Source organism: Portunus trituberculatus, unplaced genomic scaffold, assembly GCF_017591435.1.
Source record: "Portunus trituberculatus isolate SZX2019 unplaced genomic scaffold, ASM1759143v1 PGA_scaffold_205__4_contigs__length_1045770, whole genome shotgun sequence".
Taxonomy (NCBI): domain Eukaryota; kingdom Metazoa; phylum Arthropoda; class Malacostraca; order Decapoda; family Portunidae; genus Portunus; species Portunus trituberculatus.
This window is the reverse complement of record NW_025541373.1, coordinates 730,590-746,901: the sequence shown is the minus strand read 5'-3', so window position 1 is coordinate 746,901 and position 16,312 is coordinate 730,590. Positions and strand designations below refer to the sequence as shown.

The window sequence follows — 16,312 nt, the reverse complement described above, 5'->3', positions numbered from 1 at the left end:
CGAGGTTTTGTACCTGTTCAGTATAGCAACCACTGTGAAACTGATCACAATGTTTACTTTCATTTTCCAGTCCTGATATCATATTTCTGAAATTTCTCAATGCACGTTGCTGTAGCTGTGAAGACACTAGTTTTAGTTTCTGCTTGATGTCACATCACTAATCATGTCAACTATAGTTGTATCTTTTCCTTGCAAATCTAATTTCAGTTCATTCAACATATCAGTTATGTCTATTAAGAATGTTAAATCCAACAGTCATTCTTTATTGTCAATTAAGGGGTGATACGAAGTAGAGATGTACCGATGCATTGGAATTGGCAGTAACGGCCCATTTTTTGTGTATCGGTATCGGCTTAATTGGTGCCGATACTTCCGATATCTAAAAGGAATTTACTACTTAGTGATATATTTGATATAAGATATTGATGACACCAAAGTAATATAATACGGCGTATTAAGTTTCCGTGGTGATTACCGTATGTCATAGAATACTGTTTTCTGTGGTAATAAGCCACAACCTAAAATTTAGAATAAACTAAACTTTTTTTCTATTTAATTGAAAATATTAGGTGAAAGCTCATTTTTCTGAATTGGTTTACTAATGTCTAATGAATTAATTTCAAAGGATGTCAGATTTGATTAAAGAGAAACATACACAACAAAATGAGTTTCTTTTGCTAATATTTTGTATGTTTTACAATTTTAGTAATTTTAGAAATATTTTTGATAGCCAAAATATCATCAATAAAATTAATAATGAAAATGCACAAGACCAAATGGTTGCTAAAAGAGTAAGAAGTAAGAATTTAAAATAACTGACAAGAATCAAAAGACTGAGAAGATATTCATTCCAATTACTGAGTCATTTACCTTTGCAAATGGCTTCAAAAAGCTTCTAGAATTGCTCCTGTTTCACAAACGTTCTCAGAAGGACTTACAGCATCCCCCAAAACAAAGCCTCCCATCTGATAACTCTCGCCGTCCACCAACTCATCCTGGTGTCCAGTGCAGTAATCACTATAAGCAGTGGTATTGGTATCGGTAGTAGTATCGGTATCAGCCCAATTAGGTGGTATTGGTATCGGTATCGGAATCAGCCAAAATTTTGGTATCGGTACATCTCTAATACGAAGGCCGATCTTTTGAGGCCAAAAACACTTTAATTTCAGGTAGCAGATATCTAAATCTTTGGAGAAATTACCTCTGCTCAACCACCTGCCATCTGTATGCAACAACATATCAGTGTTCTACTTCATTTTCTTGTAAGTGACTTTGAAACAGTCGCCTCTGAAGACATCTGGCCCGAACTGAATTTACAATCTTAAAGAAATGTCCATGACTTCAGTCATATTCAGCATTTTACCACAAAGCGCTAGTTGATGAATGACACAATGATAGTTAAAGAAGTCAAGAAATATATCATCACCCCCTGCAGGTATTTGCATGGCAACTCCTGAAGGACATATTATTAACTGGTAGAGTAGTGTGATCGACATAAAACTGGCTTGTGATCGACCAGTCGATTGCGATTGACTGGTTGGCCACCCCTGGCCTAAAACCACCTTTCGATAAGCAACCATCTCTTGTTATCACCGATAAGCAACCATCTCTTGTTATCACCCGCCTCAGCACCGTCAACTGCCATTTCACCACCATTTATATCATCATCATCATCATTGTTAGCAGCAGCAGCATGTCTAACCTCATTAACATCATTGTAATCATTGCCTTCTGGGCAGCATGGCTCATCTACAAGTGGATACCGCCTTGAAATAGCAATATTATGCAATATAACACATGCCATGATAATAAGCTTTGTGGTACCAAGCTTTGTCTGCATTGGAATACTTAGGATTCCAAATCTTCTTTTCCACACACCAAAAGCCCTTTCTGTAGTATTCCTAGTTCTAATGTGTGCTGCATTGTATCTCTCTTCTTTTTCATTTCTAGGATTTAGTATTGGAGTTAGTAGAAAAGGAGTACATGGGTATGCACTGTCACCCAACAGATGCCCAGAATATCCTCCTTGTTCAAGTTTTGTGTAAATTCTGAAATTTTCAAAAATTTTTGTATCATGTGTGGAGCCAGGCCAACTACTTACAACATTTGTAAACCTTAATTTTGCATCACATGCACCCTGCACATTCAGGGACATAGATCCCTTCCTACAGCAGTACTGTTCAGGATCATTCCCCCAAGGACTTTTTATATGGGTTCCATCAACATAGCCAATTACTCCAGGTAGTTGAGCAATCCTGTAGAATTCATTGACAATGGCATGAGTCTCTTGATGATCAGGGAAGTGTATGTGGCGTGGGGCAGTTGAGGCAATTGCTGTTGCAATACGCCTCACAAATCTGCAAACGGATGCTGCCGACATCTCTGCACAATCTGAGAGCGTGATTTGGAAGTTTCCTGTCGCCACGTAGCGAAGCGACACAAGAAGCTGCAGGTACTGCGGCACACTACTTCCTGCAAAGAGTTTATAAACTTTTAGGAAGCAGAAAACTTTGGGTCTGGCTATTTGAAAAGGACAATACATAAAAAAATTTGCTGGTAGATATTAAGATAGATAGACTGATATATATGTCTAACATTGAAAAAAAAATTCTAAGTGTGCGAGTTCATAGAAAATGATGGGAGCCTCTGATACAAAGTGTATCATAAATTATATGTTTCGCATGCGCCTCTCGTACGTATGTTGTTGATGACGTGGCGTCTGCCTTGCTAGAAGGTGTCCCATGCCGGGGTGAGTCAGTCATTCTCCAGCGTTGACGTCTCCACCAGTGTTTGGGTTTGATGAGTGGCTCTGGGACTTGGATTGAGGTGTGACGGTTCAACTAAGAAGTGGTGGTGGTGGATGTGCTGTGGTGACTCGTGCATGTTGGGTGTCTGGGGCTGTCTGACCTCCAGCCAAGTAAGTTGTCACATGTTACACGCATGTTGAGTACTGGATGTGCAATGATTAGGGTAGGCATTGGAACAGCATACATACTGAATTTGGCGGTTATATTGCCTATATACTAGTGTTTGGGTGTTGGGTGGTTTCGGATCAGCTGAGTGGTGGTAGGTGGTGTTTACCCATGTGTTTATACCTATGTTAATTATTGTATGTACCATGCATGCAAGTGTGTAACAGCATATGTGAAGAATGTTTTAGATGCTGTATAGCGGATGTTATAGTGTTTTGATTTGTTGTGTTACGGCCCGCCCGTAACCCACACTACTACCATCACCTCCTCCGCTTGTTACCTCGTTCGCCACCTCTCCGCCTCCCCTTCCACGTCACCGTCTCGTGAACCTTCCACGCCACCGTTTCATGAACCCTCCACGTCACCGTTTCATGAAGCCCGCTACTGTCCCGGTTGATTCACGCGCCCTTCGACTCAACCGAAAGTGTTGAGCCAGCTCTTAGCTTTCTGGAATGCAAATTGAGATCCAAGCCTCAACCAGTGAACACAACGCCTCTTGGGTCTACCGTGGGATCAACCATCACCCAGCATTTCACCACTGCGACACCGCATAAGTATCACTTCCCCTTGTCCGTGCTTTCCACATTGCCTTTATATAGGATTAGGATTATTGTTAGGTATTAAGTTGGGTTCTTTATTGTTGTATTTATTACTGTGTTATATGCATATGTGTATGTCATTTTCCTGTGTTTCATGTTATATATCTGTGTTTCATGTTTCATGTTATATCTATGTGTGTCAATTTCATTATGGGTTATTAAAATAGCTTTTAAAGTGCCCCTTTGCATTTCCTCACCAGTTGAACCTGCAGTGTTTTTTTTTATTGTTATTGTTCACGGCTCCCTGATGCCAATCTTACCAGTTTAACCGGTGAACGTAACAATTGGCAACCGTGACAGGACCATTATAACCCATATTCAGTGTTCCATTTTTCCAGTGACTTTTTTTTCTGTGATTGCTTGTGTTTCTGTGGTGTTGTGACTTTGATGTGTTTTTTTTCTGTGACTTACTCTGCGTGTGGTTTAAATTTACCTTTTTTGCGATCAAGTGGCCACTTTTTGGGTTAAACGTGCTTCGTGACTTTCATTGGTATCGCATAGCAGTGGTAGAGCAGGAAACCAGGTAGAAAGGCGTGTTCACCGATAGCACTTATCTCTATTTTTTGCACATAGGCAGGTGTGTAAGTGTTATCCAAGTGTTGGGATCATCATATGTTCATGCGAACCCTCAATCCCCTCACTTCGCGGATCATTTTTCTCGCTAGTTAGAATCGGCCATTTTAACTAGTCTCTCAGACTAATCCGCCTCCTTATCAATAACAAGTCTCAGTACACCCGCTCCTCACTCTCAAGTCTCGTAACTAGAGTAATCCGGATCCCTCTTAATGCCGTAACTCTCTAGTTTACCCCTCATTAGTGATTGTACTCATAAGTGTTTACTTAACCCCTTCCTTACCGCAGTCACCCCCCGATGTAAACAAAGCGTTCCCCTCCTATACCGCAGGCCCCTGCCCGTGTGCGCACGTGCCTCACGGCCAGATCTACACATTATATTTCTTTCTAACTCTGTTATGTACTTTTTTCTAAACATATTTTTGTCATTTTATTAATAAAAGAAAACGTAAACATAATCATAAATTGTGCACTAATCATAAATTCAGCACCACACACTCTGCACCTGGTGAGAGTGGCCCTGAGGCAGTCATAACTAGGCTGCTCCCCCTCACTTGCCAAGAGGGTTTCAACACTGCTGTCACTATCACTCTTACCTATTTCTTTTTCAGGATCATAGTCTGAATCATATTCATCTGGAGAGTCTTCCAGTATATCCTCACTATCTGTCTCATAATTATGATAATCCTCATCGCTGCTACACGAAGCAGACGCCATTATCTCTAATTAGGGTAGAGGCAATAGAACAGTTTCACCACGGCCGATACTAGAGAACTGATGTTCTTGGGGGGACTGTGGGAATAATATATGTCAAAGAATAGTGATTGGCTTTATAGTTTATGCATGAAAAATTAACTCCGATATTGATTGGCTAGTGGGGGGGATGGTTTTGTTACGCTGGGGTGGCTAAAAATAACGCCTCCAGTGTTTGTTTGTTTATAGTGAACCACGTGGAGCATGAAAAAGGCAAAATCCGCACTCAGGCCACGGTTATACACGGAAATGTATTTGTGTGGTACGACGCACCACGCGGCATCTTGCGGTACCACGAGGTCGCTTTTGCGCGTGGTACGAACGTACCACAAAACAGTCTTGCGGTATGGAAGGGGTTAAGTATAATCTAGGTAATTTCCAAGGTTGCCTTTATTATCACTCTGCCTAGTTCCTCACTTAAGTAATTCGCTTATCTTTTTTTTTTGTTGTGGTTTAACATCTATTTAATATGGCTTCCGCTCAGTTTAACGTTGAAGATTTTTGTGCCGACCCTTCTCTGGAAAAACTTAGTGCTAATATCAAAAATGACCAATGGAAGACCATCGCTAAACATTTTGATGTTCCCATCACGTCTCAGATGACTAAAGAGGTCATTAAGAATGTAGTTGTTGAACATCTAGTGCAAGAAGGTAAGTTGCTAGGAAATGCCATAGAAGAGTTAACTCCCATGTCAGCCTCTACGAGGACTATAATACACAGTCCCCAGGAAGAACAGGATAAGAGTAGGATAAGTCAATGGGAAATTGAGAAGCTTAAACTAGAATACCGAATGCATGAAAAACAAATGCAACTACAGGCAGAAAAAGAAGCAAAAGAAATGCAACTACAGGAAAAACAAATGCAACTACAGGCAGAAAAAGAAGATAAAGAGAGAGAATTTCAGTTACAACTTATAAGGCAGGAGAAAGAGTTAGAAATTCAGGAGTTAGCCCTACGAAATGACACTAAGTTTAGAGGGGAAGAAATAGATATAAAGAAAAAGTTAGCAAGCTTTAATCCCGCTACAGCTGCTCCGCTAGTTCCCCCTTTTTGATGAATCTGATGTTGACGGGTCATTTCGCGCTTTTGAGAGCATTGCTAATAGGAATAAATGGCCCAAGGATCAGTGGGTGTCTCTCCTTGTCCCTAAGCTAATAGGAAAAGCTTATAGGGTATACAACGGCCTTAGTGATGAGGTAGAATATGAAGAGATCAAAGGTAACATTCTAGACGCCTACTCTATCACTTCTGATGGATACAGACAACAGTTTCGAAAGTATGTGAAACCAGAGTCTCACACCTATGTTGAATTTGCTAGTGAGAAACTAAGACAATTTAAGAAATGGTTAGCCGCCCTTAACATTACCACCTTTTCGGAGTTGCTCAATCTAATGGTCCTGGAAGAATGGAAGAACAAGTTACCCTTTAATATTCTGAGGCATGTGGAAGAACGGGGAGAGAGTGATCTTATGTCTGTTGCTAAAGTGGCTGATGCGTTTGCTTTGTTGATGGGATCCCTTGGTAGTAGAGGTTGTGGTTCACTATCTAATGTTAGGTCCTCCTTTGGGGAAGGTTTTGGGGGCGCGGGTGGTAAGCCGACCAGATTCTCGCCAAATGCATATAATTCCCCCTGGTGTACATACTGTAAGAAGCCAGGACACACGATCCAAAAATGTAGACACCCAAATTGCAAGGCCTCTCAACGTCAACTTTCTTTTGTGGCCCCTAAACCTAACACATTTGAGAAGAAGAAACCAGTGGCCCTAGCTAACCCTGTCAACTCTCCTCTAGAACTTTATGACTCGTACATGTTTCAAGGTAAAGTGTCCCTGACTGATGGTAAAGACAAGGCAATAAATATCAAGGTTCTGCGTGATACAGGTGCTGCCCAATCCATCTTAAGGGAAGATGTCATCCCTAACATCAAACAGGCTTTCACTGGGGAGAAGGTGATCCTTACAGGTCTCGAATCACAGCTCTCCTATCCCTTGGCTAATATTAGCTTACAGTGCCTGTTCATTTCAGGAGAGGTTGAAGTAGCCATTAAACCTGGTGAACTGCCAGTACCGGGGGTACATCTTGTACTGGGTAATGATCTTGCGGGTAACTTGGCTGTTCCAAACTTAATTGTTCTTGATTCTCCTTTAACAGAAAGTCCCACTAAGACCCTGGATGAAATATCCCCTCACTTCTTCCCAGTGTGTGCAGTCACCAGGTCTCAATCCAAGTCCCCTGCCCTTTCACCACCTCCTCCACCAATGATTGCCTCTACTGACAACTTGTACAATAACATAATTTCAAAGGAGAATTTGATTAATGCTCAGGAACAGGATCTCACTTTGGCTAAGATCAGACATGTTGCCAGTGAGACAAAGGAAATGTCTAAATTGCCTTGTTTTTATTATCAGGAAGGAGTCTTGATGTGTGCCTACAGACCTCCTGAACTGAAACAACTAGACACCTGGTCAGAAACACATCAAGTTGTCATTCTCTTGTCTGTAAGCCCAGCCATTATAGAACTAGCTCATGATGGATTATCAGGTCATCTAGGCATCCAAAAAACCTACAAGAAGGCTCTTCAACATTTTTTTGGCCAGGAATGAAAAAGGATGTGTCACACTATGTTAAAACATGTCACATATGTCAAATTGTGGGTAAGCCTAACGAACGCCTTGTGCCAGCTCCTCTGACGCCTATTCCAGTTCAGACGGAGCCCTTCGAAAAGATCATTCTAGACTGCGTAGGGCCCTTACCCAAAACCAAACAAGGGAATCAGTATTTGTTAACCCTCATGGATCCCACTACCAGGTACCCTGAAGCATTCCTCTTAAGAACATCACATCAAAGACCATTGTAAAACATCTAATACATTTTTCACCTCGGTAGGAATTCCAAAACAAATTCAGTCTGACAAGGGTAGCAATTTCACTAGCAATTTTTTCCAACAGATAGTGAATGAGCTAAACATCGACCATGTTACCTCCTCGGCTTACTACCCCCAATCCCAAGGCTGTCTGGAGCGGTTTCACCAAACATTAAAATCCATGATGAAGAAGTATTGCTTGGAGCATCAAGGAGACTGGGATGAAAGTATTTCTTTCCTTCTCTTCGCTTTAAGAGAATCTCCTCAAGATTCTTTAGGTTACTCCCTTTTGAATTACTCTATGGTAGACAGATCAGGGGGCCTCTCAAAATATTAAAGGATCAATGGTTTACTCAAAATACTCCTTCAAGCCCCAGTGTGTCTGACTACATCAGTAACCTTAAGAATAAAATCAGTGAAGTCAGATCTTTTGCTAAATCAAACTTCCTCAAATCTCAAACTAAAATGCAACAAAATTCTCTTCCCAAATCTGTCATGAGAAGTTTCAAACCAGGAGACAAGGTTTTACTTTTTCTCCCCACTCCAGGCAATGCTCTTCACATTAAGTTCATGGGACCTTATGTTGTGGCTCAAAAAACTAAGTCCATTAAATTATGTAGTCCACACTCCTGACCGTCGTAAGGATTCCCAACTAGTTCATATTAATCTAATGAAACCTTACCACTCCAGAGAACCAGAGGACGACTTGTCTCGCACTGTACCTGTATGTCTGGTAGGGAAGGAGTCTGGTCCTGTGCCCCCCGAGGAAGAGTCCGACCGAATTCCTCTTCTCGTCACCTAAAGGACGCCCCTCAAATAGCCAAATCATGTCCAACCTTGATGAGGTGTTTCTTTCCTTAACACCTTCACAACAGTCTGATCTTAAAAAGTTATTGCTAGACTTTTCTGAAATCACAGGTGACCTTCCAGGAATTTATAATACTATCCAACATGACATAACATTAATATCTAATGACATCAAGCCTATAAGACAACCAGCCTATCGCATTTCACCCATTAAAAGAGACTTGATGAAAAAAGAGGTAGACTATCTGCTCTGTCATCACCTTGCAGAACCTAGTATATCTCCCTGGGCTTCTCCCTGCCTGTTAACATCTAAGCCAGATGGTAATAGTCGATTTTGCACCGACTACAGAAAATTAAATAAAGTGACGGTGTCAGACTCCTACCCATTGCCCTTGATAGAGGACCTTATAGATAGTATAGGAGTAGCCAAATTTGTAACCACTATAGACTTACTTAAAGGTTACTACCAGATTCCCCTCTCGGACGAGGCCCAAATAATATCCGCCTTCATCACCCCCTTTGGACTATACCAATACACAGTGATGCCCTTTGGCTTGTCTAATGCTCTTGCCATCTTCCAGAGGGCTATAAATTACATCACTCAGAACTTGGAGGGAACATCTGCATATCTGGACGACCTGGTGGTGACTGCGGACGACTGGGCGACACATCTGACCCGTCTTCGGAGGCTGATGGGTCGGTTCCAGGAAGCCGGGCTTACAATCAACCTCGCCAAGTCCACCTTCGGGAAGTCTACGGTGGTCTACCTGGGACATGTGGTGGGGAACGGCAAGGTTCGCCCCAAGAGAGCTAACTTGGAGGCCATCCTTGGCTTCCCTGTCCTTACCACCAGGAAAGCTCTCATGAGGTTCTTGGGGATGGCTGGTTTCTACAGAAGATTCTGTAGGAACTTCTCCACCCTGGCCGCCCCCCTGACGGACCTTATCAGCACTTCCGTCCCCTTCCACTGGACCCCGACCTGTGACCAAGCCTTCCAACACCTCAAGGCGTTTCTCTCCTCGGAACCAGTGGTCTGGACGCCGGATCACTCCTGCCCCTTCCATCTACAAGTGGACGCGAGTGGAGTTGGAGTGGGTGCTGTCCTACTACAAACGGACCCTACAAGCGGCATCCTCCATCCCATCGCCTATCACTCCGCCAAGCTGAAAAAGCATCAACTCAACTACTCCACCATCGAGAAGGAGGCTCTGGCACTCGTCCTGGTGCTCCAACGTTTTGAGTGCTATCTTCATCCTGGTCCTCAAACTACGAAGGTCTTCACCGATCACAATCCTCTGGCCTTCCTTCAGGCCATGAAGAACCGAAACCAACGCATTCTTAGGTGGGCCTTGTTAACTCAACCTTCAACTTGAAGTCCACCATATCAAGGGGTGGACAACATCATCGCCGACGCCTTATCAAGATCTCCGTCTCACCTCCTTCATGAGCCCATTACGGAGGTCTTAGGGAGGAAATGTTACGCCCGCCCGTAACATACACTACCATCACCTCCTCCGCTTGTTACCTCGTTCGCCACCTCTCCGCCTCCCCTTCCACGTCACCGTCTCGTGAACCTTCCACGCCACCGTTTCATGAACCCTCCACGTCACCGTTTCATGAAGTCCCGCTACTGTCCTGAAGTTGGATTCACGCGGCCTCTTGCGACTCAACCGAAAGTGTTGAGCCAGCTCTTAGCTTTCTGGAATGCAAGTTGAGATCCAAGCCTCAACCAGTGAACACAACGCCTCTTGGGTCTACCGTGGGATCAACCATCACCCAGCATTTCACCACTGCGACACCGCATAAGTATCACTTCCCCTCGTCCGTGTTTTCCACATTGCCTCTATATAGGATTAGGATTATTGTTAGGTATTAAGTTGGGTTCTTTATTGTTGTATTTATTACTGTGTTATATGTATATGTGTATGTCATTTTCCTGTGTTTCATTTTATATATCTGTGTTTCATGTTTCATGTTATATCTATGTGTGTCAATATCATTATGGGTTATTAAAATAGCTTTTTAAAGTGCCCCCTTTGCATTTCCTCAACAGTTGAACCTGGTGTTTTTTTTTTTATTGTTATTGTTCACCAGCTCCCCAATGCCAATCTTACCAGTTTAACTGGTGAACGTAACAGTTGGGTGGTGTCAGTTCAGCTGAGGTGGTGGTGGTTGGTGTCTACCCGGCGTGGCTGACCGACGACCAGGTGAATGGTGCTGGTGCATCTGGAAGTGACATTTGATTCTGCCTTTGGGAGAGTTCCTGGTGGCTGTCTGTCCTGCAGGGAATAGGACGTATGTGCTGTGGGCCAATGAAGTGAGTTGTCTTATAATTTGCATTTGCTATGCAGGTTACCATTGTGAAATTTATTATGTCTCATTTTGCATTTGTGATGGTGTTGTGTTATTGTTGGTGCATATATTTACCATGATGTACTGGTTTGCATTTGCTATGCAGGTTACCATTGTAAAATTTATTATGTCTCAGTTTGTATTTGTGATGGTGTTGTGTTATTGGTGGTGCATATATTTACTATGATGTAGTGTCTGACATTTGTGACTCTTATACAGGTTGAAATAAATTATTTGACAACGTGTGGCCTGCATTTCCGTCCTACACAAAGGTACATGCATCAAGAAATCAAAGAGCTTGGAAGGGATAGCTTTGGTAGAAAAAAATTAAGCAATAGTTAAGCATAAAGTAATACATACTGTATGCAAAAATGGCATCTTAATGTTGATAGTTATACCAATCCCCTCACTCATTCCCTGAGGTCTCCTTATACAACCGCACAAAAAAATAAAATAAATAAAAACAGCAGAAAGGCTTCAAGTTCCCTCACTCCACCTCATTTAATCACCTCCAATACGGTGGCAGACTTTTCTAATTGACAGTAAAGACAAATAGGCAGAACATATGTAAGCATCGTTCTATAGTAAACATAAGTAATTATACATATAAAATATAATTACTGTTATAGATTGTCTTACCTCTTCCATCTCGTATTCTTCCCAAGTAGGGTGTGATCTCTTCAAGCACATCCCTTACGCCATCCTTTGATAATCGATACCTGTTGGGATTTTTAATCTTTAAGAAATGTTCCACAAGAAAAGACGCCAATATATAATTATAAATAGATAGAAGCATAGAACTACCACGAGTGGGATAATTACCTTTGGATGAATTCCTCTTCCGTGAGGTATACCATTGGGTCACTGCGATCCTGTAGTACTGCACGTGGTAATCTCAAGTGCCAAATTTCTTGTATTTCCTCATAGTCAAGATCTTGTAGGAGATTAACAATGCCATGGAAAAGTTCTAAGGGCTGAAATAGGTAATACATGATTACCGAGTACTTACATAATACACTTAACTGTATTTAAAACAAAATAATGCATTAATTATGTGCTTCATGTACAGACAGTTTCATCAAGGAAGAAAGAAAGAAATTTTGAGTAAATCTTGGTGAGATTATCCAAATTTTGTGCTGCACTACTAGTGCTGTCAATAATAATAATAATAAAAATAGTGGTGACGATGATGATGATGGTAATGATAATAATAATGTGTAATAAATAACAATGTAATTATCTTAACCTAACAACAACAATTATTATAATAATAGTAAATTAGATTATAAGTATCATGTGGTAATGGTAAATCTATAAACCTCACCTTGCCTTAACCTAACCTAACTTAACCTTGCTTTGACCTAACCTGACCTAATCGAGCCTATTTCAAGACAAAATATGTTTCGGAATATTATATAGGTAATAGAAAAAGCGCAACTCCACCATTATCCACGTCCCTCCCATTCACCTTGTTTCCCCGGTCCTCCTCCACGGCTCTTTCACTTTTAACAGCGTTTACATCGCTCCCTCTCTCTCTCTCTCTCTCATGTATCTTTGTTTATCTGTTATGCTTTTCCACTGTGATATTAAACAAAAATAACCTAATTTTAACCGGGGATGGATCCCTCCCCTCCCTCCACGGCATATCAAGCTAAACTACTAATCAGCGGGGTTGTGGTGTTTACAATCAACCTGTCATGCCTACTGCTGATAGTAGAGGGATGTGTGAGCTTAAAACCTTTTGTAAAAGGGCCGAAAGTACAAAATAAATAACTGGAATTAATTGTAGTACAATGATGAGGCGTCGTAGTAACTTTTGTTTGTGAGAGTGATGGGTGGTTTGATGGTTTCACTTCTAACCATGCTACAACATTCGGACACTCCTTGCATGATGCTCCTTATTATGGTTATTTTACATATATTCATATATCATACATACCATTATTACAAAGTAATTCCCAGCTTGGTGCAGCTCAGCAGATGTTTGTTTTGCTTGTGACACGCCGCAATCCCAGCGCGACCATGCATGTTGTCTTAAAACATTTTACTAATGATTATAGGGTTACTGCTTTGAAAGAAAAGAGAAATACTAACAAAATTAGAAAAATAACATATTTGTTGTTTATTCTGAAATGATTTTATACATCACGAATACATTTCTTACATTTCACCTTTCTCTTTCGGGTGGGTATCCTTGTCCGATGTTGTGTGCTGGGTCAACACCCAAATATTCCAATATTGTGGGATCCTAGCCAGGCACAGAACCGCGTCAGATGCTTTTAAGAAATCAGATTCTGTGTGTCCACCTAACTTACTACATGATATCCCAGGATTACACTGTTTAACCCCTTCGCGCCGGATGTTAAAAAAGCCCGCCTGTATGATATATGGGTGGTAGTGCCGCGCGCCCGAGCACGGGAAACTCTTGCAAGCTTGTCATACTTGTCATCTTTGTATATTATGCTGCTATTTTTTAGTCACTATGTCGCCTTCGAAGAGGAAAGTGGACGCTTCTCTCTTCGGAGAAAGAGAGAGAGAGTGACATTTCCTAATATTTTAGACACAAGCGGGACGCAAGTAGCTTATCTTTCGAGAGGAAGAGGGGAAGGGAGGGAAGGGAGAGAGAGAGAGAGAGAGATTAGAAAATTTGTTGTTTTTGTGTGTGTGTGTGTGTGTGTTTTCACGAATGTTACAAGGCGGGACGCATGTAACTTATCTTCGAGAGGAGAGGGGATGGAGGAAGGAGATGGGGAGGAGGAAAGGAGATGGAGAGAGAGAGAGAGAGAGAGAGAGATGGGAACAGTCTATGCCATTGGGTAATTTTAGAGACAAGCACAAAGATAAGCATGTAGCTTATCTTTAGTGATTGGTGGAGACAAGGATGGTGGGAGGAGCACTAGGATTTCAAAGACAGCATACAGCATGTATAGTTGGTATCCAACACACTATATGGGACAACTGAACTGAAGAAAGCTCAGAAAAGAAATATGACGCCTACGCAGGCGTCACCGTATTTGCTACTGGCGCTTCATGACGCCTACATAGGCATCACCGTATTGAAGGGGTTAAGAAATCGGCCGTTAGACAGGCTGGAATGAAAAGTTTTCATCCTATCAACTTCTCTCCTCTGCCTGACTGACTGTGTGCAGTCTCTCTCTCTCTCTCTCTCTCTCTCTCTCTCTCTCTCTCTCTCTCTCTCTCTCTCTCTCTCTCTCTCTCTCTCTCTCTCTCTCTCACCACAGTGTTGCATCTCTTGCTGTCTTCTACAGCTATTTTCATGCCAACTGCTCTTCAGGTCTAGGTAACTGCATGCCTCCCCTCCTCCTCTATCCTCCCACCACTACACTTTCTTCCTTCTCTCACCTCTAATCTGTCCACCTCTCTAATGCAAGAGTTAACCAGTACTCTCAGTCATTCATTTCTTTATCTAGTACACTGATGGACTCTCTGCCTGCTTGTGTGTTTGCACCTTCCTGGGACTTGAACTCTTTCAAGAGAAAGGTTCCAACACATTTAACCTCTCAAGTTTGATTTTTCTCTTTGACATTCACCTTGGCATTTGGTACTCAAGTGTGCCTTCTTTTCCTCCTGAGAACTATTGTTGGCTGTGGCCAGTTCCAGTGTCCAGTGGCTCTCAGTGTTCTCACCATCAGTGTTGTTACAGGTGTCCAGGCCGGGTGCCCTGCTGGGCTCTGACGTGGCTCCATCCAGTTGGCTGGGGGTTCCTGCAGTGGAGGGGTGAGTGAGGCCGGGCAGCAGCATGAGTGAACAACAGCAGCAGCAGCAGCAGTCTGCCTCAGGTGTGGGGAGGTCCAGGCATGGTGGCAAGAATGACCTGGAGGCAGGCAGCTCCACCCACAGAGGAGAGAGAAAGTTTGTTTGTCAGCAATGTGATAAAACATTTACATCCAGACAAGGGCTTAGACAACACACCCTGAGACACACTAGTGTTAGAAAATATGAGTGTCTGGAATGTGGAAAGAAATTCATTAGAAAGGGTGAACTCACCACACACACCCTGACACACAGTGGTGTTAGAAATTATGAGTGTCTGGAATGTGGAAAGAAATTCACCATAAAGGGTAGCCTCACCAGACACACCCTGACACACAGTGGTGTTAGAAATTATGAGTGTCTGGAATGTGGAAAGAAATTTACCACAAAGTCTGAGCTCACCACACACATCCTTAGACATAGTGGTGTTAGAAATTATGAGTGTCTGGAATGTGGAAAGAAATTCACCACAAAATTTGAGCTCACCACACACACCCTGACACACAGTGGTGTTAGAAATTATGAGTGTCTGGAATGTGGCAAGAAATTCACCACAAATGGTCACCTCACCATACACACCCTGACACACAGTTTTCTTAGAAATTATGAGTGTCTGGAATGTGGAAAGAAATTCACCACAAAGTCTAACCTCACCACACATACCCTGACACACAGTGGTGTTAGAAATTATGAGTGTCTGGAATGTGGAAAGCAATTCACCCAAAAGGGTCACCTCACCGCACACACCCTGACACACAGTGGTGTTAAAAATTATGAGTGTCTGGAATGTGGCAAGAAATTCACCACAAAGTCTAACCTCACCACACACACCCTGACACATGGCAGCATCAGGAATCATGAGTGTGAGGAGTGTGGCAAGAAATTCTTCACCATTTGTGCTCTCAACAGACATGCCTTCAGACACACTGGCTTGAGGGAGTTCAAGTGTGATGTTTGTGGCAAATGTTTCAAGACTAAGTGTGACATTGCCCAGCATGTGAAGATCCACTTTTGAGGTGGTGTGTTGTGTGGATCGGTGGGGCAACACCCATGCCTGTGGGAGTGTGTGGTGGTGGTGGTGGTGGTGGGCGGTGTGTTTCTTTCTTCTTTTTTCTCGAGTTGCTTCCTCCCGACCTTGGCCTGACCTTCCAGCCTTTGCTCCTTGGCACAGCCAGGTGAAGCACGCCTTCAGTGGGAACTGGTCTCCCGAGGGTGTCACCAAGGCTCTCCATCTCCAGCAGGAAGTGGGAGGGTCAAGATGGCAGGCAAGCAAGCAAGCAAGTAAGTAAGTGGAAGTAAGAGTGAAAACATAAGTGGTGGAGGTGATTGGAGTAGTAATACCTTATTCCATTACCTAACCTGGCAGTGCAAGTACCATGTCAGAATCAAAACTAAGGACATTGTCAGTCACTGTGGTACTAGATACACCTTTTAAAACATAGACAGACAGACAGAAAGACCAGCACTCCTCTTTACCACTGAGGGTGTGGAGGTGTGAGGCTCAGCATTCCAGTGTGTGCAGTGTGTGTCCTGTCAGTGTGGCTGATACATGATGCATAGTGTGTACTGGGCTCCTGGAAGGGTGTTCAGTGGAAGATACATAGATACAGGATTGTATA

The 16,312-nt window shown here is 42.6% G+C and overlaps 3 protein-coding genes across 7 annotated transcripts in view; 1 reads left to right on the top strand and 2 right to left on the bottom strand.

Annotated features, from left to right (window-relative positions):
- LOC123500362 overlaps positions 1-16,312 on the top strand; it is a 62,159-nt gene that overhangs the window by 45,263 nt on the left and 584 nt on the right. For 2 of the 3 annotated variants that reach the window (XR_006673289.1, XR_006673290.1), the window contains one exon: positions 14,584-15,974. The gene's annotated coding sequence lies outside the window, so the exon portion shown is untranslated. Of the gene's footprint in view, positions 1-9,148; positions 9,207-14,583; positions 15,975-16,312 lie in introns of those variants that run through there. The other variant, XR_006673297.1, reaches the window with a different exon arrangement.
- Positions 1,033-10,815, bottom strand: LOC123500363 (putative nuclease HARBI1). 2 transcript variants are annotated; one of them, XM_045249079.1, is made up of 2 exons: positions 2,697-2,977; positions 1,033-2,472 (listed from the first exon to the last, which is right to left on the bottom strand). In XM_045249079.1, the coding sequence occupies exon 2, from the start codon at positions 2,378-2,380 to the stop codon at positions 1,553-1,555; it is 828 nt and encodes a 275-aa protein (XP_045105014.1). In that variant the 5' UTR covers positions 2,381-2,472; positions 2,697-2,977; the 3' UTR covers positions 1,033-1,552. The 2 variants fall into 2 exon arrangements, with proteins under 2 accessions (XP_045105014.1, XP_045105013.1); XM_045249078.1 differs by lacking the exon at positions 2,697-2,977 and adding an exon at positions 10,682-10,815 and having other exon boundaries at positions 1,047-2,472.
- On the bottom strand, positions 10,631-14,700 carry LOC123500364. 2 transcript variants are annotated; one of them, XM_045249081.1, is made up of 5 exons: positions 14,567-14,700; positions 12,859-12,952; positions 11,742-11,893; positions 11,559-11,638; positions 10,631-10,869 (listed from the first exon to the last, which is right to left on the bottom strand). In XM_045249081.1, the coding sequence occupies exons 2-5, from the start codon at positions 12,859-12,861 to the stop codon at positions 10,721-10,723; spliced, it is 384 nt and encodes a 127-aa protein (XP_045105016.1). In that variant the 5' UTR covers positions 12,862-12,952; positions 14,567-14,700; the 3' UTR covers positions 10,631-10,720. The 2 variants fall into 2 exon arrangements, with proteins under 2 accessions (XP_045105016.1, XP_045105017.1); XM_045249082.1 differs by having other exon boundaries at positions 10,631-10,846.